General features: G+C 35.7%; 1 protein-coding gene across 1 annotated transcript in view; it reads right to left on the bottom strand.

The window, feature by feature from the left end:
• Positions 1-2,461: 2,461 nt before the first annotated feature.
• CCDC102B (coiled-coil domain containing 102B) overlaps positions 2,462-23,670 on the bottom strand; it is a 36,045-nt gene continuing 14,836 nt past the window's right edge. Inside the window, exon 4 of the mRNA XM_055705538.1 lies at positions 2,462-2,668. Within this exon, the coding sequence (XP_055561513.1) occupies positions 2,510-2,668 (159 nt within the window). The 3' untranslated portion in view covers positions 2,462-2,509. The remainder of the gene's footprint in view (positions 2,669-23,670) is intronic.

Genomic DNA, 23,670 nt, shown 5'->3' with positions numbered 1-23,670 from the left:
CTGCACCTGGGAAGGAAGAGTCCATTGCAACAACAGAGAGGTGGTGGTTTTTCAAGAGTAGTTGTTGCTTGAAGACTGGCTGGGAATCAGTCTGCTGGTGGTGTGTGATTGCTTTAGCTGGCATCACTTTTTTTTTTTTCCCCCCTCCTTCCCCCCCCCCCCCCCCCTTCATTTATTAAACTATCTCTATCTCAACCCACAAGTTTTTCCTCAGTTTTGCCTTTTCCCTTTTCTTTTCCCTTTTCTTCCCCCCACCTTGCTGCTGGGGAGTGAATGAGGACTGGGTGGGAGCTTTGCTGACAGCTGGGGTCAACCCATCACAAAAATGCTGCCCACAGAGGTGGTGCAGTCCTGAAGACTTTTGAGACACCACCGGACAAAGCCTTGAGCAACCTGGTCTGACCTCAGAGCTGACCTTGCTTTGAGGAGGAGGTTGGACTGAAGATCTCCTGAGGTCCATTCTAGCTTGACTCGTTCTGTGATTCCATGATTTGCAGTTCTTGTAAATCAGAGATAGAAACAGCTACAAACAGATCAGTTCTCACCCTAGTCTTTGGATGAGACCTGTTACCAACCTGCCAGCTGATAGATTACATAGTTTCAGCTGACACGAAAAATACAGTTTTTAATTTTCTGCTTTAAACCCACAACCAATAGTTTTGAAGACAATCTTATCCTAAAATCATCAGCTATGAAAAGGCAAACACTGCAGGGATGTTCACTTTTATAAGGAAACAGATGACTGAGGTCCATCTCTGCCTTTTGACCTCAATAAAAGTTTGTGAAGTTGTGTCAGTAAGAGGTGTGATACTAATAGACAGAGCTGATACTAACAGACAGGGATGATCACAGATGTCTAATATTCTATGTAAGTAACACTTAATAAACAAACAAACAAAAAAACCCAGCAGAGCTGTAGGGCAAGGCCTCAAGGATGAGAGTCTGAGCACTGTTAGCCTGATGAACGGAGATGTGTTAGGACTTGTAGGGCACAAGTCCTGGGAACAAAGGAACAAGTTAACAGCAGACTCTTGAGCCATAGCAGTTGAGATGCCAACCCTATGGACAAAAGAGGGACATACAGCAAGATAAGGGAAGGAATAGTGCTGATAAGGAAATTTGTTATTTACGAAAGTCAAGTAGAAAGAAACCCCCTAATCTTAGAATAAAGATTGATGCTAAGATAAGATAGACTAATCAGTACCTATTGTTTAAATGATGCATCTTAGAAGATAGCCAATCTGTGTAGTTCACGCTTAAGATTTAACCAATCAGTGTCTAACATGTAGAAGGTAGAAACGTATATTAATGTAAAAGAATCACTAATATATCGACATCTTGCTTGCATCAAGCTACATCCCGTCTCTTCATTCGCCGCACACAGCCATATAATTAAAATGTATTTGAAATACAGTAAGATGCATAGCAGATGAGCATCTTTCTGGCCACATCTCCAACCTCAAATCAGTTGCATTACAAGGAAATAATTAATATACTGGTATGGTATGATACAATGTGATATGACAAGATAAAATAAATATCAGTAATGGAAAATCCAAAACAGCTGTTTGTTATGTAAGATATTTTATAAAGGTAAGTTATACATATGAATTGCAATTTGCTGCTTCTGAGCCATCACAGAAATTGAGAAAAATCATATGATTCCACCTAAAAGCAGACCTCAAGTACAGAACCTCTCTCTCTTAATTGTTCCCAAGTTAAATTACATCTTGTAACTATACCCTAAATCTGGTCTTAGTTACTCAGCCTGCCATTATTCAATAGTAAATACACATAAATTGTATTAAAGTATTTGCTATTTAGGCAAATAAGAATGTTACTGATCAGTTAGGTTTTTTGGTTTGGTTTTTCTTTGCTTTCTCTTACAGAGTTTTAAGAGTCTCAAAGTGTAAGCCTTCTGGACTACTACTTAATTATTGGCATAGACAGTCACACAGTAAAGGAAGTACTCACAGTTAAGAGTCTCTGAATAATTTAATACATCATTTTTAGTACTATAAAAAGGTTTAAAAGTTAACATAACTTTAGGGGAATAAGAAATAAGGCTCTTCCTTTAGTTCTTTCTTCCCTAAGAAGAGATTCAATATTCAGCAAGACAGAAGACAGAGAAATTATTTATCTCACAGCTTTTTTTGCTTTAACCTTCACCAGGACTCTATAACTACCAAAGCTTACTTAATCTCTTCTGTTCCTCCCAGTCTTCACTTTTGCTCCCTAGCCTTTTCAGACTTGTCATTTCCCCCACTCCTCTTAAAAATGAAAAGTTGTTTCTGTACCCTACAGAAATTCAAAGTCACTGAGTTCTAACTATCCAGGTCTGAGATACAGACAGGCTGTTCTGTCTTGCACAGCCTTTGTTTTAGGGACACATTTTGACATTACAAATTAGTAATTCTTTTGGGGAATGCTCCCCAAGTAATCAAATTAAGCAACGCCCATACCTTATTTTTAACCAGCAGCTTACTTTGTGCATTTGGATAATCACAACTCAATTTAGTGTTGTTTTATTTTTTATCTCCAGAAGTCCCAGAATTTCTTTTACCTGCAATTTCAGTCTTCTGTTCTCTCCTTCCAAACATTGTTTTTCTGCTTCAGGTGTCTCTCTCTTTCCCCATTCAGACGTATTCTCAGACTGTAGTCTTTCCAGCTGGGAAGGGTTGGGGTGGGAGGAAGAACAACAGAAAGACACAAGGAGAGGAATAATATGATTTAAAACTCATGTTATTTACTGGATGAGGCTAATGGCCTCACCTCAGAGTAAGGTGGGCATCTTTGAAATCAGTGAAAGATACAAGTTTTCCATGTTTCATAAAGTTAAATACTTGAATTTGAAAAGAAAAAAACAAGAAAGTAAATTTTTCATTAATTGTACCCTTTACAAAAGCAAAGAATGGGTAACGTTTTAATATAGTAACTTGTAACCAAATTTGATTTCCTCCCCTACTATTTATGGAAAAAGAGTATTTAAAAAAATGTTTTAAATGACATTGAGACTGATTTTGGTCCGACTGTGTCAAAGTTCAATTTTTATTCCCCAAAATATAAAAAATCAGCATGCTTTTAGTTATTTGCTGTTTACATTTCAGAAGGACTATAATGAAGATTCATTAACCTGAAGAAGTTCTGAAGTATGTCTTCAGTACTAGAAACAGCTATTCTAATAACCAGAGGAAGAATTTTTAAGTTTTCAGAGTGTTTCTTAAGGCCACAATTAATAGTCTTAAGGGAAATATAATCTTTTATGGTGAATGTGTAACCTTACCTTAGGTTAACCATGCTTTCTGAATTCATTTATCTAATCCACATATATGAGGTATTACATATATCAACAAAAAGCCATGTTACTGTCATATAAAATAGTTATCTAGCAAATGATTATATTTATTCTTCAGAGAAAACTAGGCAGAAGTCTTGTCAAGAATGTATGAAATGTTCCTCAGGTTTCAAAAGAAAAATTGGTAAAATGAATTTATTTTTATAGCACAAACCAGGTACTTATCAGGTACTAACAGGTATTTATCAGAAGATTCTTATTGACAAGTACTTACTATTAACAAGTTGTTATTAAATGGTACTTATAAGAAGACTGAAAGAGGTTAAGATAGATAAATCACTATGAAAACGAAAGGTTCCAGTTCTTTCAACTGGGATGAAAAAAAAATAAAGAAGAGAAATGCTAATAAATTGAAGTCAACATTTTGAGAACTTTACTATTTTCAGTACGAGAACTAAAATTGATTTGATAAAAGTAAAGACTGACAACCATGCAAGGCACATTGAAGAAACAGGATATCTGTGCCCAAGTCTTTAGAAAGAGCCAGAGGGGTGTATTTCTTCAGATATGTGTTACTTTTATTTCAAAATCAATTTCTGGTAAATAATGAAAAGCTACTGAATATGAAGCAAAGAGAATGAAGTGTTACAGCATCAGAGAAACACAATTCAAACCCTGTGAATTGTAACAACATGATTATCTAGCTAAATAAAACACCAAACTAATCTGCTCCCACCTTATTTCTGAGCAAATAAAAACAATTAGAAACTATAAACTCAAAGAGGTTCATTCAGGTTTTCAGAGGAAAGTAGAAATGCTTTTTGTCTCTCCAGTAAGGACAGAAATCATATTTGATGGAAAATAACAATTGTTTACTAACAGTTATAATATTTTCCTATATATTACTCTAGCTAGTATTCTATATATGATAAATCAGACAATTCCCCAAAAGGCTGATTAGTGTAGGGGGAAGGGAAAAAAAAACCCAAACCACAAAGACAAGGTGCTTTTTTTCTCCACAGGCTTCAGCTTGTCTTGATGAAGAACAATAAAAGACAAACAGCAGCACTGATGTTTCAAAAAGCTTCCATGTAGGAAGCAGACCCCAAACTTAAGTTTATCCATTTGAAAATGAGGTCCATAATGTACAAAGACTTACACAAATTTAGGTATGGGCACTTTATGAACTAAAGTTGCATCTAAATACTGAAGTATAATCCTTGAAATAAATAGGAAAACAAAGACAAAAGAACTATGACATTACAAAAAAATACTTCATTACAAATTAATTACAGCCCTCTCCAAATTCCATTTCTAAGCCAATTCACATCCTGTGTGGCAATCACCAACAGTATGAAACTTAACAAGAGCAAGCGCCGAATTCTCCACCTGGGATGGGGGTAGTCCTGGTTATGTGTACAAACAGGGGATGACAGGCTGTAGAGCAGCCCACACAAAGAGATCTGAGGGTTTGGGCTGTTCACAAGTCAAATAAGAGTCAACAATGTGCCTTGGCAGCAAAAAGAGCTAACCGTGTCCTGGGGTGCATCAAGCATAGCATAACTGGCTGGTCAAGGGAGGTGACTGTCCCACTCTACACTGCACTGGTGTGGCCCCACCTCGAGTATGGTGTGCAGTTTGGGCACCTCAATATAAGAGTGACATCTAACAGTGTGTACAGAGGAGGGTAACCAAGATGGTGAAAGATCTCAAGGGAAAGACATATGAGGAGCAGGTGAGGCCATTTGGCTTGTTCAGCTTGGAAAAGGGAAGGCTGAGGGGTGACCTCATCACAGGCTACAACTTCCTCAAGGGGCAGGTGTTGATCTCCCCTCTCTAGTTACCAGTGACAGGACTTGAGCAAATGGAATGAAGCTGCATCAGGGCAAGTTCAGATTGGACATTAGGAAAAAGTTCTTCACTGAGAGGGTCGTCAGTCACTGGAACAGGCTCCCCAGGGCAGTTGTCATGGCATCAAGCCTGTCAGAGTTCAAGGTATATCTGGACAATGCTCTTAGTCACATTATTTAGTTTTAGGTAGTCTGGCAAGGAGCAGGGAGTTAGACTCAGTGATCCTTATGGGTACTTTTCAAATTGAGATATTCTGTGATTCTAAATACAGAGGATGAGTACCAACTACTTCACTTAGAAAAGTCAATTATCAAATAATTACAAACTGAATGGATTATGTTTAAACACATTTTATTCTACCAACAAAAGACACTTCCTTAGCCTGTTCCTTCTCATCATGGTCTGTTTGTTCCCCTTAATAAAAACAAGAAGAAATGAGCTGAGCAACCCTCCACACACACCCCAACAGAACTCCTAAAACCTTGGCCAGTCTTAACATCATGATACACTGTTGGATTGGGTACTATCTGGAGAGGAGGCTGAAACAGTTCAGAAAGATTAGGCAAACTAGCAAGTAAGAAAGAAAATAACATATTCCTTTCCTACTCTGTATCACACTGGCAGACAAACCAGGAACTAATTTTAACTTTTAAAACAATTATGCTAATCAGCAGTTGTCTTTACATTATGGACTTACTCTTGTATGAAAAGACTTTATACAGCTACAAAACTACTAGTTTTGTGGGGTGGTCCATCTGGCTAAAATACAACAGATTAAAATGTCTATGCATTTTATATTTATGTTATCTCATGGTCTGTAGAAGTTATTTACCAAGCTAAATTCCTTAGAATGTGATAAACATCTGTACTGAGATTAAACAGGGAATCATGGAAGGAAAATTTTGTAACCTTGGGTTTGGGGATTTTTGGCACGGTATACCCACTAGTGACAGAGTACAAGTTGTCAGCTCTAATGCACAAGATAATGTTAGATGCTAAAATGTTTCCAATTAGGTCTTTGATATCTATCCACTGAATTTTTGTACAGTAACTGGAAATAAAGTGATCACATACCTCTATTTAGCACCAAATCTTTTTTATCACCACCACCCCCACCCCCAGCTGTGCAGATTTATAGTTGTTCAAATACCATTGACTGGACTACAATCACAGAAACTGTGTTTTTTTCTAAATGAATATGCAGGCATAATATTTTACAGGTACCCATGAAAGATCTGAAGCATGAGAAAGCCCTATGTTCATGCAAAGCTTCTGCCAAAAAACACTACTCAAATTCTCAGCCTGAAAATTCACCTTTTCGCAGAGATGACACTAATAAATACCAGTTCATATCTGGCAGACTTCAAGTAGAGAGAAATCACAAACCCATCCAAGGTTGAATTTCAGTCAGGCAATTAAGTGCAAGATGACTACCAAGCCAAGATCTGATGTCAAAGATAAATTGACTTATGATTGTCTTGTAATATTTCAATTCATTGCACCCAAGATGTCTACAAGCTCCAATAATGATAAATTTAAATATTTAATTATCCTGTTTCCAGCTGGGATAGAGTTAATTTTCTTCCTAGTAGCTGGTACAGTGCTGTGTTTTGGATTTAGGATGAGAATAATTTTGATAACATACTGATGTTTTAGGTGTTGCTGAGCAGTGCTTACACTAAGTCAAGGACTTTCCAGCTTCTCATACTGCCCTTCCAATGGGTGCACAAGAAGCTGGGAGGGAACACATCAAGGACAGCTGAACCAAACTAGCCATATAACGTCATGATGAACAATAAAACTGGAGGTAGGTGGCTCAGGGGGATGGGGGTGGTGGCCTGCTGCTCAGGGTCAGCAGATGGTGAGCCATTGCATTGTGCATCACTACTTTTGCAGTTAAAAAGATTAGCCTTCTCTTGAGTAGACGGAATATGTCTCCAAAACCTGTACAATGCATTCCCAGCACTACTCACACCCAAAAACCCCTGCCAGGGCCCTTCCAGCTCCATGAGTTCAGCTGGCTGCACTTGAGGCCAGTTAGCTGATGTGAGCTGTTGTAAAGAGCTGGAAGAAGGTTCAGCAGAGGGAAGTCTCTCTTTGCCTCAGGGCTGCTTTTAATCTGAATACCCCAGACCCTATCCTTGACAGGGGAGTTATGTTGCAATTTTTTAACATATTTGCATTTAAAAGAGGAGAGATTCATATGAAAATAATATAGATTGCAGAAAACTATTGTTTTACGAGGAACACAGGTGATCCTGAGCTGACTAGTCATATCTTTCTAGACGAATTTTTCATCATGTTTTATCTTGAATCAAATAAAAATAATTATGTCTGAAATTATATGTATTTAACTCATTTAGTGGAAAACTGAAATATTGCTATTAGAAAGGTCATGAAGGAGATTTTATTGGTTTTGTTAAGTATGAAAATAACTGAAAATTACTGACCAAGTATTTGTTGGTAACATCTTTGCTAATTAATCTTCCTAAAGTAAAGAAGGATGCACACATTTATTTTAAATGAGACTAATAATATTATTTTACATTAATTTTTTCTAGATTTTATATTCTATAATACTAGGTAATCTAATCAAGTCCTTACAATCTTTAAGCAGGATACTTCTGGCATGCAGAATAATTAGCATGTGTAAAGATACATGTTCATATTTGTAGAACAAAATTTCAAACAAATAAAAAATATTTGCTGCTTACAATATTTCTTCAATTACGTACATGAATCCAATTTTACTTATCAATTGTTACTCGGTCATATTTTCAAAACATTTTAAGCAACTCTTAACTCATTAAGCAGTATGGGTACTGTATGTATCAGGTATGAGAAATACTTCCTGTGCAAGCTCAGCCACTTGTTCCATGAATCAACTTCACTCTCTTACTTTAACTAGGAACTAAAACATCTTAATGACTTAATGATTGCTTATGATAGAAGCAACACTATGTTCACTACAAAGGCCTCAGAAAACCTGTGAATGTACAGCATTATTACAGCTTTTAGTGGTGCATCTAAATCCATAAAAATAGAGAGTTAGTTAATTATACCTTTTTTTTAAAAAAAAAAAGTGAGTTAAAAATTACAAAATTACACCTTACTTCAAAGATGAAATGCAGATATTCACAGCAGTAATGTCCCATTCAAAAATTGCACTGCTATTGCAGCTGTATTTTTATGTAAGAGATGAAGGTACATTCATATAAAACATACAAACTTAAACACTTTGGAAAGTTGCTTCTTTATCATCCATGTTATTCTTACAAAATGAGGAAGAAGTGAAAAATCAGATCTAGAATTAAGTTAGGAAGAATGAGAAAAAAAATATTTAATGATCTTTTTAATGTAATTTTGTGCAAAAAATCTTGCAGGCTTGTTGTCTTTCAGAACACACCCAAGTATGCTCAGTCCTCTATGAGATGTTGTAAGAAGGGTCTTTATATAAGTTGGTGCTTTAACTTCCAGAAAAGATTAAATGTAATGACTAAAGACAATGCTAGCGTAAATTCAGGTTTTTGAGAACATATTCCTCTCACTAAAACGACGCCAAACAAAAGAAACCAAAAAAAGCTTCAGGAATCTGTTATCTTCTAGAAACAAGGTTTGGAATGTTGCTTGTTTTTCAACTGAAAAAAACTCACCGACCTTGTTCTCCAATTATGAGCTCCCTGCCTTTAGAGAAAGTAACTTTTTCACTTAAGGGGAAAAGAAACCCAAACCCAGCAGTTACATACACTGATGGACTCTGTAGACTTGCATAACTGTCCAACTGGAGCTACTCTGAGACGGACCTACTCCCCCTCACTGGGCTTGAACACATCCCTGGGATCTTTTGATCTACTCCATATCACACAGTTTCAAAAGGCTGAAACCCACTCCATCTGCTGTGAAAGTAACTTGTGCAGACCTGCTTTCCTTTACACTACACAGCAAAAACAAGAGTTGTAGACCTAATACAGCAAGATGAGGAAAGCAGCTAGATGAACGTTTCTCAAAAGTGAAGTCAAGCCAGATGCTACTGAAAAAGCAACACAAGGCAAACATTCAAAAAGTGTCATCTGTTTTGAACTGACATAATTAAATTCTTGTGGGTATATATGTGCATATAAAATACATACATGTATGTATATGTATATACACATAACCACAACCCTGTGTTTTTTTAAAAGGAACGTGGCATTTTAAAAAAAAAAATCCACTTTTCATTATATGAAAAACATACATCCTTAAACTTAATCTATTTCTGCCTTAAAGTCTACAATCTTCTTTCACTTTCCACACAAAAACATTTCACAGGAACTGTAATCCTTATTTTTAATTTTTAAATTTATTACTGAAACTTCAATTAAAAAATGTAAATTAATTGAATAGCAGTTCAGGTGGGTTTTTCCACATAAAATATATATTGTCATACGAACACAGAGAATAACTATTTTAGATGCTCCTGGGTGGAACTACAGATTCCAGTTTATAAAGGAGTTGAAAGCTTAAGTAACAACTTGCAACACGTGAAAAAAACTTGACTTGTTTCATTTTCCTTTAAAATATGAATATTTTCTCTCCAGAAAATGTCTCCAGCAACTTGCAATGAATTTTACTTTTCAATGGAAGAACAGAATAATAGTGGAAGCATAGAGTGAGGTCAAGGTACCGTCAGTGAAGTGGATAATTGCTAAGGTGAATGGTGGAGATGAAGTACAGTGTACTGACCTTTTGAAACTGGATAATTACATCTTAGAGCTAACCTGCACCATTTTATGACTAAATGAAAGACAGAGCCCTGAGAAAAACAGACACAGAAAAAGGAACTCCTCCTGGTACAGTTCATTAGTGGGAAAATCTTAATGCTCTACTTTAGTTTAAGGCATCATAACAGTAGTTCAGGCTCAAAAGGTTTTATTGAAACAAGATTTTCCTCCTTCCCTTTAGTCAAGAGAAGACATAGGGAAGGAGTAGAATGGAGGACAACAATTAAGCTGCCTACCCATTTTTAATAGGCTTACTGACAGCAAAAAGAAGGATGACAAAGAATAGATGTTATAGTCAATACGATTTCAGATGGAAAATGGAAAATTTCCCACACATCCCTCGGGTGAAAGCGAGGTTAGGAAAGCAGAAGTTTTTGTTTGGTTTTAGTACCAAGTTTTGTTAGCTTCCTATAAAACTTGGGAAAATCTAGGAAAGTGCTTGGAGAGTTATGATTTTCAGCTTTCCAAAGGAAGCATTTAAAATAGAGATAGACAGAACACAAGCATTATGGTAAAAAAAGCTGTAGTTTTGATTTGATCTGACTGACAATGATATCAGAAACTGATATGAGTGACAATGATATCAGAACCAAAAAAAAATGCCAAGTCAAGCAGAAATTCTCTCTGCAAAAGGTTTTTCTTTTACAAAACTGGTACTTTTTAACAGCATTTTTTGAGAAAGATTCTCCAAATATCTTAAATAAATGTTGTCCATACAAGATACATTACATGCAAGGTCTTTTACACAGCAGAATTGACAGAAAACTTTGAGTTTCATTTATTTATTTACAAAGTGAACCCTACTCAACCACACCGAAACATTTAACTTCTAATCCTATCTTTCTTCACACCAAATACCTACAGGCAAGCCATATAGGGCCTACAGAGTTGTGGCCCAGAGAGGTAAGAATTCCTGTTTAAACTAATAAAAACTCTGGCAGCCTCACTTAAATACCTGTAAAACATCTGTTTCAGCTTGCATAGATCAAACCCAAAAATTTAAAATCAGTATGCTTTTTGTGCTTGAAAAGACTGCACAGAGGTTTTTTGGGTTTTAAAGCAGGATGAATAAAGACACATTTTCAAGATTCTCGATATCCTCACTATATTGTGCATGGAGGTCATTTCCATTCACCTACAATACAAATTATTCCACAAACTTAAAGCAAGAGACACACTGAACTGAAACTTTAAAAGCCACAGATTCATTATGAATTAAGGATCATGTCACCTTCCTAAAAAAGAAAACCTACTGAAATAACTATGAAGCTTCATAAAGAAATTAGTGAACTTGACTCTTACAGATCTTTTCCCCACAGTTACTCATAAAACTCAGCACAAGAAAGCTCATTGTTTCTGAAGGACTTGTTCCTTTTCTATAACTCAGACAGGAATACTATCTCACAAAAAGAAGTCATGTGCAATGACCTTTCAAAGCCAGAGACACGAACTCCACAATTGTGCAGCTTTACAAACAATCTTCCAAACTATTGACAAGAAATGCAAGGACAGAGAATCTGCCATTTCACAGTGGTAGGTTAGTTTATTTATGAGATGTTGTCAGCTTCTAAGGTACATCTTTATGCATTGCAGCTGCTAGCAGGTATGTAAAAAGTGCAATTTCCTTAAATATAGCACCTAGGTAGATTGGATTAAATTAATTAAAAAACAAGCTCTGCCTGAGGAGTCTACCATCAAGCAGAAGCATCACGTTTCTTCATTAAAAGTGTTGTAAAACATTGTTACAATTCATAACATAGTTATAATACTGGATCTGCAGATCTTTTATCAATGGTCTAAAAGGAATGGTATCAATCTGTTAAAGATACTCTCTCAGCACAACTAAGAGAAAAAAATGTTTGTACTGGAATATCCGGAAAAGCCTGATCCAGGCAGAAGCATCTTCAAAGAGATACTATATGCAAGGTGAAGAGATCAGTTAGATTGCTGAATCTGATTCTCTGAAATCCTGTCTGGTTTTAGGCCAGGAGTGTCTACAGAACATGGAAGATGACAATGGTTCCATTCGACTGCCACTGCACACATCCCTTTGGGAAAGGCATAAGAGGAAGAAGGCTTCACGTAAACAAGACACTTCACATGTCCAAGTGGATAGCAAAAACTTTCAAGAATCTTCATTACCTACAATATAGCTTTTATTTTATTTGGGGGTGGTTGGGGTTTTTTATTTATTTGTTTTCCGATTTCTACTGCTAGAAGTCTGTAAGGGCTTGATGACAACTGCAAAAGCTCCTAAGGTCTGAAAAGAAACCCATCAGCTTGCCTGCTTTAAAGCTCAGCACTGCTGTGCACAGGTGTGATATTTGCTGGCAAGCAAAACTATTACTTACCATGTGTGACACCAGGCAGTTTTGCAATGATTATTTAGTGTGTGTGACTGTTTCAAGAATTCTTTTCCTTTTTCATCTAAAAAAAGTAATCAAAGACTACCAGAATTCATAGCATTCCTTCTACAGGAAAGGGAAGACAAATGCTGGTTACTGTTTTATTTGACAAGTACTTCAATATTCAATATATGAAAAAATAAATTTACTTTGCTTTTTCTCATATTGTGAGGAAGTCTGCCAAGAACGCCATTTAGTCAATCAGAAACTATACTGAAAGCATGATAAATGTTATTGTGCCTGACAATATCTTCAGACACCAAGCCTTGCAACAAATTGAACTTTTAAATGAATGCGTATATTCATAACAAAGCATGTATCTGAGCACCAGCACGTTTAGTAATTAAATATTTCTTCCCTCTGGTACTACTCAAATGTTTAAGTCTGTTGCAAGCTGATATCATTGCACTATGTTGACATTAAAAGAAAAGTTACTGATTTACCACCATTTATTTTTCTCTTCCCCATCTGCACACAGAGAAAACTCTTTTGTGTGAATGACTAATTTACCACAAGTGATTTATGCAGGAATAGAAGTTGTCCATAGGTACATAAAAAATTTAAAGTCTGAAACTTTACAACAATCACAAATGTAGAGAGGAAAAAATAAGTTCAAGAAAAGGAAAATGCTGGGAGCAATATGGGGAAAATCACCCCTGATCTCACAGAACTTGATTTCCATGTTGATTCTGGCATGCTTTTATTAATTTGTTTTAAGTTCAAGTTGATATGGACTACCTATCACATTAAAATAAACATTAACACTTTCACCAAAAAACTAGGAACGGTGTCCATCTTAAATATTATTTAATGCAGCTTTAAGAGTCCACATTAACGTGCATATCAGGAAATGATAGTTCTGACATTTCAGATGTTGTTTGCTGCATTGAGGTCTAAAATGTAGCATCTTCATGGATCATAATGTACCTGGTGGAGCCCTACTCAAAACAATGAATTACCGTGAAGAAATTTTTATCACCAAGCACCTGCTGTTCAGGAGTATCTACTATGCATTCAAGCTAAAAATTCTGAAGTGTTTTTATGTTTTATCTTATTTTTAAAAAAGAGATATTTACATTACATTAAGGAAGATGATGAAACAAATACTGAAATCTTGTTGTATGCTAGCCTTCTACACTATCAAAATTCATAAAAAGACAGACTACAGGAATATCAAAACCGTCAGTGTCTATCAAGTTGTGCAGTACTGCTTACTTATTTCACATTTTCATATGTGAATAACAAGTTATTGCAAAAAAATATCTAGGAAAACAGTTAGAACTAGAAAGGACTGTTAGAATACAGATATACAAACACATGCTATAAATAAAATATCTGATAGCTGTAAGATGTAAGACATTCTTGTAGGTTTGCCAGAAAACAAGTAAGAGCATGATTTTTTTTCCGAGATACATCTTGTGCTATTTTAGCTGTCTCTTCCCCCACATAACATCTATTTTTGTATTTACATAATTATCTGACGCCCCTTAGAGCCCTACTATCACAGATTTCCCCTGATTTAGTAGAACATTAAGTAAATGAAAAATTATTTATCCCCACTGGCCCCCAAAATAGATTTTGCTGTTGATGGAAAGGAACAAACAGTAAATCTGTCAGGTAAACTATGACCTAGCTGATAATTAGTTAGGATTTAAAACTGAAGGAAAGTAGTTGGTTTCCTTCTTAAATCTGTGTCCACCAAATGAAACTAAAAGACAGTTAATCTGCCTTAGTTACACCTGCAGGAGAAAGAAGTCTGCGCTTGTACTATCTTCAGGACAAAAAAAGGACTAAAGTAACAATACTTGCCAGTGCCAAAACATAGTGGTAACCAGACTGACTGAAAGGTTGTCCTGTAAGAAACCAAAAATACATCTTACATGGGCAATACACTGCAGTATTTAAATAATTACAATTAATGATTGAGAGACTTGCTACAAGTATATTTCATTTTGCAACTACACCCAATAAGCCTTAACAAAACTAGATCCACTGAAAAGTATCTACAGTCTCTTCAAGACACAGGAGCCCCATAAAGCTGTGGTCCTTAATTCTACAACCCTACTTATAGAGTCTGAAAGAAAGTATCCTGAAATGTATTCTTTCTTTTTAGCAATAAATAAATAAATTCATAAATAAATAAATTCTGCCACAATGATTCAGAGTCCTTGTAATTCTGATTGTCTCTCTTAAGTCTTTCTCTAATAGCTAGTGATCAGTATAGCAATAAACTACGTGAAACAGTGTGGTATCAACAGAAGGCATTTTTCAAATGTAACAATAATATACTTTTTTTCTGTAATAAATAAGCTTTATGAACTGCTGTTACCAATTCTCTAGTGTATGTAATCAGAATCTACAGACTAACAAAGAATTTATACAAACACCTGTGTACTTACCCATAAACTAATAGGAAAATCAGCTTTCCAGAAGACCAAGTGGTATCAAAAGGAGATATCAATCATTAATTATATTTAAAACAAAACAAACCCAAAACATCCCATTTCTTGTTTTTGTTTTACTTGCTTTCTCACAGAGATATATATATATATTAAAGAAACAATCTGATATAAGACATATTCTTGAAATACTGAAATCAACATTCATACTCACACTACATGGAAAAATCACACGTCTCATGTCCTTTATATTAGTGAATGTATCCAGGCAAAACAGGTGATGACATCCCGTAGCATTCTAATATAATAGAAATATTTTTTCCATTTAGGTTGGAAAAGACTTTTGAGATCATCAAATCCAACCATTAACCCAGGACTGTCAAGTCCACCAGTAAACACATCCCTAAGCACCGCACCTATGTGTTTTTTAAACACTTCCAGGGATGGTGATTCCATCACTTCCCTGAGCAGCCTGTTCCAGTGCTTGACCATCCTTTCAGCGAAGAATTTTTTCCTAATATCCAATCTAAACCTCTTCTGGTGCAACTTGAGGCCATTTTCCCCTGTCCTATCACTTGTTATCTGGGAGACGGGATCGATACCCACCTGCTTACAGCCTCCTGTCAGGTAGTTGTACAGAGCAATAAGGTTCCCCGAGTCTTTTCCTCTCCAGACTGAACAGTTCGTTTTGTCAGCTGCTCCTTATAAGACTGGTGCTCCAGACCCTTCACCAGCTTTGTTGCCTTTCTCTGCGTGCAATCTAGCACTTCAACATCCCTCCTTGAAGTGAGGGGCCTAAATAGCTGCATAATATTAAAAGATTTTTCCAGACAAGAATACTGAAGAACAAAGTCTTCTTACATAAGAAAACAGTTCTATTGAGATGTAGCAAAATGGTGAACCATTTGTAGGCTGTCTTGGAAACGGAGAGGCTTTCACCCATAGTCTAAAAGAACAAATACATAAGTGCTTTATTCATTTTTATAGCCAGGCAATATATCAATCATGCCTACATGGCTTGATCAACTAAGTTATTAATGCACATGAAAAATGAATCATGTACTTTATTATCTTTCAGAACAGAACTCAGCAATCTGCAGTTCAAGATGCAAACCTCATACATTACCAGTCCACACAAACACCTGTCACTTTTCTTACCAGTAAAGAGAATCACAAAAAAACCCAGACTCCTTGGTCATACAAATATACTAAGAAGTACACTTAATTATTATGAGCACTAATGCATCTCCTATATGCAAATTTGATTAGCAAAAATAATAAAAATAATAAAAAATAAATATTAACATCTTCATTTACCTTGCAAAATAAAACAGAATATCAGCCTCATCTCAGCATTATTCTTAATGCACCTTTGTCTTATATTTGCTAATATAAATATTTCAACATTTTACTACCATTCCTGGTTGGGGAGCTCTCATATATTACAGTTATTTGCAGTCAGGCAGGTAGCAGGCCATATATTTGCACACCTCAATATAAAATCTTTGTGTAAAGGAAATCTCGAGCCTCTCACTGGGCACATGGTCTCCTAGCTTGCAGTTGTGTGGTTGCCAAGGGGCTGTGCTTCCTTGTGAAAGATCTGTGGGAAGAGCCACCAGACTGCACAGCATCACAGAGGATGAGAAACAGATGGACTAGATCTTCTTAGACCTTGCAACTTCAAGAGCTTAAACTGTCAACTGGAGGGTCAGGAAGAGCTTATGCTTATGAAACTGGAAAGCGGAAACTCCCATGACGATGAAGGCTGGAAACTGGTGATTTCTCACACTAGGAAGAAAGTTTACGCCTCACCTGATAGGTTGCACTTTCAGAACAGGTTCACTGCCCTTGCAGTTGATGAGAAGCATCTCTGGTGGGCAAGTCCGAGCCACTCAGGATGACTAGAAGGAAGCTGTGAATAATAGCAATGGGAGACTCCCTCCTGTCAGGAATGGGGACGTCCATTTGATGATGTGACTTGTCAGAGAGAGGTTAGCTGCTTCTTAGGTAGAATGAATACTCCACAAGAAAAATGAAAATCTAGATTTCTAAATTAGAGAAAAGATAAGAAAACCCTACAGTACATCTGAGTTCTTTTCCTTCTACATTTTGACAAATTTGTTGTAATTTTTTACTTTTGTTAAGCTGGTTTAATAATATGTCTCAGTTACAAACATGCCATCTATCAAGATCCTGGGAAACATTCTGAAATTTTCCTCTCTTCTCCCAAAAGATGAATGTAGTAAGTGAGATCTATTTACTTACTGGAAAAAAAAAAACCAAAAACCTCTACAATAATAAATGATAACCAAGTAGTTCCTTTAAAACTTATACTGTTGTTTAAAAGAAACTACTCATATTTTCTCATTTAATATACATCCAACCCATACATGCATATTTATTTTTATGTAGACATGTCAGTTGACCTTATAGCTACATTATATTATGGGCAATAGTAGATGTACTGAAAGATTTTGTTACTTGGAAGAAAAAGTAGAGGATATCTTACCAATGGCAATTCCTTATCTCCTCCTCTTCATTCTGCAAACAGCATCCCAGAATCATAGAGGGGTTGGGGTTGGAAGGGACCTCTGGAAGTCATTTGGTCCAAAACCGCTGGCTCAAGCAGCACCACATACAGACAGCTGCCCAGGACCATGTCCAGGTGGCTTTCGAGTATCTCTAAGGTGGAAGATTCAGCAGCTTTTCTGGGCAGCCTGTGTCAGTGCTTGGTCAACCTCACAGTATTAAAGTGTTTCTTGATGTTCAGAGAAAACCTCCTGTATTTCAGTTTGTCACCATTGCTTCTGACCACTGATCCTATCACTGGGCACCAGTGAAAAAAGCCTGACTCCATCTTCTCTACACCTCCCCTTCAGGTATTTACAAACATTCATAAGATACCATCGAGCCTTCCTTTCTCCAGGCTGAGCAGTCCCAGCTCTCTCAGCCTTTCCTTGTGTGACAGATGCTCCAGTCCCTTCATCATCATAGTGGTCCTCTGCTGGACTCTCTCCAGCAGGTTCATGTCTCTGCTGTAGTCCAGAAATGGACCCAGCACTCCAGGTGTGGCCTCACCAGTGCTGAGTAGAGGGGAGGGATCACTTCCCTCAACCTGCTGGCAATGCTACTCCTAATGCTGCCCAGGACACCATGATGAGTCTTAGCCACAAGGGTGTACTGCTGACTCACGTTCAAATTTAATGTTCTCTATTTTTTTTTCTTCACTCCTTCCCGAACACTTATAACTTCACTAGGCTTTCTCTTTTGCTCAGCCCTAACCTTATTTTCCAACTCTGACTGTGACTAAGACCCTCACCTCTGGCTCACACCACAAAAGTCCTTGCAGTACAGATCTCTTGGCTGTCCTAAATTTCCTTGGGCCCTCCAATTCCAGCCCCACTCCAACAGCACCTCTAAGCTTTCTCTTTTGCTCAAGCCTAACCCGACTTTCCGGCTCAGACTGAGACAAAGAACCTCACTTCCAGAACTTCTGTCAATATCGCTTGCAACCTTGCCTACTTTCTGTTTCTTATTTTAGATGCTGTTCAGATATATTGCCCTCCTACTTTTATGGCTTTGCTGGATTTTAAAAGTAATGCTCATGGTATAAAATGTACCAATAAATACATCAAAGGTCACATTAGCTTTACTTGGCTGTGCCAAAAAGATGCTACACTAACTTGCTTCAGTAATTTGACTCTGTAAATTTACTATATGGCTTAAGAAAGTCCCCTTTTGCTATGGTCTTTCAGGCTACCCAATATCATACTTCTATCTGGGATCCATTCAAGCCTACTTCTTCACTCTAGCCACTTCTAAAGGTTTCCCAGTTCCTTGAAATTTCTCATAAATCAAACACTTCCCATTGCTCCTTGTATAAATCTGAAGAGAGTGACCCTCACCATAATTCTTGACTACAGAAACCAAAGTTGAAGCCTTGGTTCTAACAGAATTCAGTAACTATATACTCAGAACTTTAATATTAGGCAAAATTTAAGTAGCCTTTGACTTGAAGGTTATTTTTTTAGTGATGACAAACCCCCCCAGACTCAAGTGCTTCCCATAATCAGAAACAGAGACTAAATCTAAACTCCTTTGGATGTACATCTTTTGTAGCATCATTTTACTGCAAGCTCTTCAAATTACCAATTTTTTTGTTATATTTAGCAAAATATTGGTGTCTAGATAAACATGACCTTACAAAAAAATGGCATGTACAGCATGCTATATTCTTAAATACAAGGGGTATTTGAGATTGGATTAATATGACTTAATTTTAAAACTGCATTTTCTTTTTTGCCTAGAACTGAACATAATAACTATAATTGCAACTAAGATTAATCTCACTGAACATTATACAGTGGTTTAGATGAATTTAAAATGTTCTATAATCTCAATCAAGGAAAAAAAATCACATTTCAGCTAATCTCTTGGAGAATACTGCCTGAGATTTATAAGGGACATACATCAACCAAAACTCTCAAAACTTGACAAGACATCACTCATCTGGAGAGTGAAGACTCCAGTGTGTTAACAAGTTCATGGCTGCTTTTGCTACTACGCATAGAAAGGTTGAATTTTTGATCCAGGGAATAAGTAAACATTCCCATATTAGCTAAGAGTAAACTGATCTAGTTAACAAAAAAAAAAAAAAAAAAAAAAAAAAAAAAAGTAAAAATCACACCTTAATCTTTATGTTTCACTACCAAGCAAGGGAAAATTGGAGCTCTGACATTCACACCCAAAAGGTTTGTTTTCTTTGCTTTACAAACTGTAGCATGCTTTTCTTGCAGTTGATTATACTATGACAGAACACAGCAGGGGTGACAGTGGTAATAGATTAAACAAACTGTGTTTAAAAAACTAAGTAAATGGCAAAGATTGTTTTAGCATAGGGATTATAGCAATTATTTCTCTTAATTTAATTTGAAATCTCAAAGGGCAGCTGGTCTGAAGCAGTCTTAACCAAAAAGATATAAAGCAAAGCATGAGCTTTCATCTCTTAATTTGACTCAGTGACACCTTAGTTTTACGAAAAAGGAAAACCAAACCAAAACAAAAACGCTGTACATTAGTTCCCCACTGTGTTTAGAGGTTCAACACTAGATATTTTGGTTTAGTATTATATATTTTATATATAATTTATAGATATAATTATATATTATAATATATAATTGTTTCAAATATATTTGAAATTTGGTTTATTTCAAAAGAAGGTATAATAAATCTCTGCTGAGAAGATTTGGGGTTTGTTTGGGAATTTTTTAATGACACTTGAAACCTTTTATTAATCTCTGCTTATTTTCCTTTTCACCTAAGTATTGTTGCAATACTACAGTTTCCCAGTTTTTATGACCTGAAGTTAGTATACTTCTGTTACTAATGGTTTTATCAGGGGGAGGGAACTAGAGGGGTATGTGGCTTTTTGGGTTTTTTTCCTCCTCAAACCTAATACAACAAACTTCTTCCCAAAATAAGGAACACAGACTACTCCCTACAGAGCTGAGACTGAGTAATGCAAATCTTTTCCAATATCAAAATAAAGAACAGATTTGTCAGTTTGTATGCCTATGAGTGGAAATACATGTACAGACTATATTGAACTCTGTTCTGTGGAAAAGGATGACTTTTAGTCTTAACTCTCAGAATAATGATAATATATAATTTACCAAAGATAATTTAAAAACTTGGGATTTTTAGATAAGCAGCATACAAATTTAATTGTAGTCCAGACTGTATCAGCCTGCCTCACTTTGCTTTAAGCAGTTATCTACTGCTGTGTGTTTAGGAACACTAGTAGTCATTATCAGTAAAGAATTCAGTGATGAGAATGAGCCATAAGCCATTCTAATAAGCCCTGTAAAAGGAAGATGATAACCCTTACTCAAAAAAAATACAAGGATTTGTCATAAGAAGATGAATGTAGGCATGGAAAAAAAAGTAAACAGTGCAATGGTTAATCTTTCCTTTTTGTGTTGGGTTGTTTTTTTTTTTGCTTGTTTGGTTTTTAATTTTTGAAGTTTTATTTGCCATATAGGAAGTCAAGACCTCTCTGTTTCCAACTGATTTCTAAGCTGAACTTCCATCCTGATTTCATATTGCTGAATTAAGACAAATGTATAGATAAATAAGGAATTGTAAAAAACCCAGAAAATCAATAATGGTTAGCATGATTGGAAGCACTCAAAGCAAGCTAAAATTGTCCTCAGTCTCAGGAACTTTCTAGACTGTACCAGTACAATGTGCTGCAGATCTGAACACTGTTCAATCCAATTTACTAGAAATTATTAAATTAATAATATTAAAGATGTAACAAGAATCCTAATTGTTAGACAGGAAAATAAAATACTAAGTAAAATTATCTCAGCTTACAGTACATTTTTTGATGTAACTGCAAACAAGTCATACCAACAATACGTCAAAATGGAGAGTGACAGTTAAAGCACTCTACATTTAAGTTTGGAACTGTGCAAGAACACTTATCTTACAGACGAAGATTGTTGACTTTTCAGATTAGTAGTGGGTGGTGATGGGAACGGGATGCATGCTGTAATTGTAGGTGTCTAGAAATAAATACATCTTAGATTACTAGAATACTAAATAGTGTGAAACTATACCAGAATTTGTAATCTTAAGTTTCCTGTAGACAAAACAATCCATACCAACATACTTAATAAAAATTTGCAAGTCTGATTGGACATAATATTAAATTTTCAGGAAAATAAAGATTGCATAAAAGTTGCAGGTAATTTGCACTATACACCAGATTCCAAACATTGCTATGTTCTGTGCATTAAGCTTTCTCCTTGAACAACAGACTATGTTAAAAGGGACAGATTAAACCAGTATTTAAGCTTGTTTTCCCTTCTTAACTGAAAGTTCAACAGAATTCAAGAAATACAGGAGTTTATTTCAAAGAAATTTTAGTGTTGTGTTGCTTAGACTTCAGATAAATATGGTATACAACATTGTCTCCACACAGCTTTAGTCACTTAATCTAAATAAGTAATTATGTGAGGTAATTTCTATAGCACAATGGTCTGGTGGCAAGTGCCTGTAGAAATAGTTCTACTGTTTTCAGTAAGATTTATATGACACCTTTTCTGTTTTATATGAACTGTACCTAAATAGCACATTATCTTGGTATTTTGAAGTTACAAAGGTTCCTGAAGAATCTTCTGGCACAGTTTTTAATCACCTGTTACCACATAATTTAAATTAGGAACTGATCCAAAGTTCACTGACATCAGCAGATTTGTCATTGACTTCAGAATATCACTCATGCTGTTGCTCAGAGAAATAAGCAGTACTCCACTGATGTAAACAAGGAAAGTTTTGTGACTATATCCAAACAAAACACTCATTAATTTTTCCTAAGATTGGATCCTTTGAAAGTAATCTGAAAATGTAATGCTTCAGTGCAGGGGCACTTTGGTGCCAGACAGTTCTCTTTAAGCATGAAGACAAAAAGGAAAATTCCTATTATACATTAAACAGGAAAAAGAAAAATAATGCAGGGCTAGTTATCTTCCTTTCCTACCTCCCATGAAAGTACTACTTCTTTGTTCCAGAAGCAATACAGCTGTCTTGTATAGGCTAACCTGAATCTACAATGGAAACTGTTCATAAGTACAAAGGTTAGTATTTATTTATCCTGGATAAATAAAGGGCCACTTACTCATTTCTTGTTAACATTATGGTAAGGGCTTGCAAGATGACAAGGTTAGTTTCCATGGGGAAAAAGGAAAAAAAAAATAAAAAAAAATCTGAGAGAGGGATATGTTGTTTGTTTTGTTTTGTTTTTTTTCCCCAAGAAATAAAACCCATTTTTTCTTTAGTAGGCAGACCAAATATTCTTCATGCCTAAAGAGGCATTTTAGATTTAAAAACTAAAAGAGAGAATGATCTAAGGCTATATTTCCAATCAAACCTCCCCCCAAATTAGATTTTTATTTTTTAAGTAACACAAAGCTATCCTTATCTGGATAAGGACAGAAAAAAACCAACTACATAGTGAAGTACAAAATACTTATATCTCTAATTCAGTGTCTTTAATAAGTCAGAAATTTGATTAAATTTTGTCCATTCTACCAGTTGTTACATTTAATTCATCAGTGAGTTTTTTAAAAGAAAAACTGCTTAATTTAGCCTAAATTGATTTTATGTGAATGAATAACAAGTAAGTCTACTAGCAGAAATATTTACTTAAACAAGAAACTAAGTGAATACTAAAATATAATCCTGAAAGTCAAATTCAGGATATTTAAACATATTTAATAAAGCTTTTTTGGGGGTCATATTTTAAACTACACACTGCAAAAAAATCCCGATACAGTATGCTGAGATGACCACACTAATACGTTATCATGATGTAACTCTGTAACCATTTTGCACTTCTCAGTCTAAGCTATGAAAAACTGTTTTTGTTAAAAATGCAATGCTAACCTCTAGGACAACGTTACTTAATGTATATATACACATAAACACATATTTAGACACATATATGTGTAAGTGTGCATGTGTGCATATTCCTCTCTTGTCTTCAAAACCTCACCACATTATACTTTCTTCCAGTGGCAGAGCAACAGGCAAAAATAACCTCTACTAATGATGCAGACTTGGCATGGTATTCCTTTCATGGAAAATCAGCATGCACAGCTATGTTTCAGTATGCACGCACATGTTTTTTCTAAACATATTTCCTCACAGGGATAAGTATGAGTTTTCATCTTTCATTTGTAAAAGAATGTTCTTAAAAAACAAAACAAAACAAAACAAAAATTCTAGTCTTGGTTTGTATTTTCATTGCCAAACATGTAATGAAGACCCAGGAAGTACTGACAAGTACAACTCAATACAATTTAAATATCTTGTTAGAAGCCAGTATGGCAAAAAAAAAGTCAGTGAACCTAGATTTTCCCAGCACTTTCCAAATTACATTTGTAGGAAAATACACA

Source organism: Falco cherrug, chromosome 3 (genome assembly GCF_023634085.1).
Source record: "Falco cherrug isolate bFalChe1 chromosome 3, bFalChe1.pri, whole genome shotgun sequence".
In the NCBI taxonomy this organism is placed as follows: domain Eukaryota; kingdom Metazoa; phylum Chordata; class Aves; order Falconiformes; family Falconidae; genus Falco; species Falco cherrug.
The sequence above is the reverse complement of the archived record's forward strand: the minus strand, read 5'-3'. Positions and strand labels throughout refer to the sequence as shown.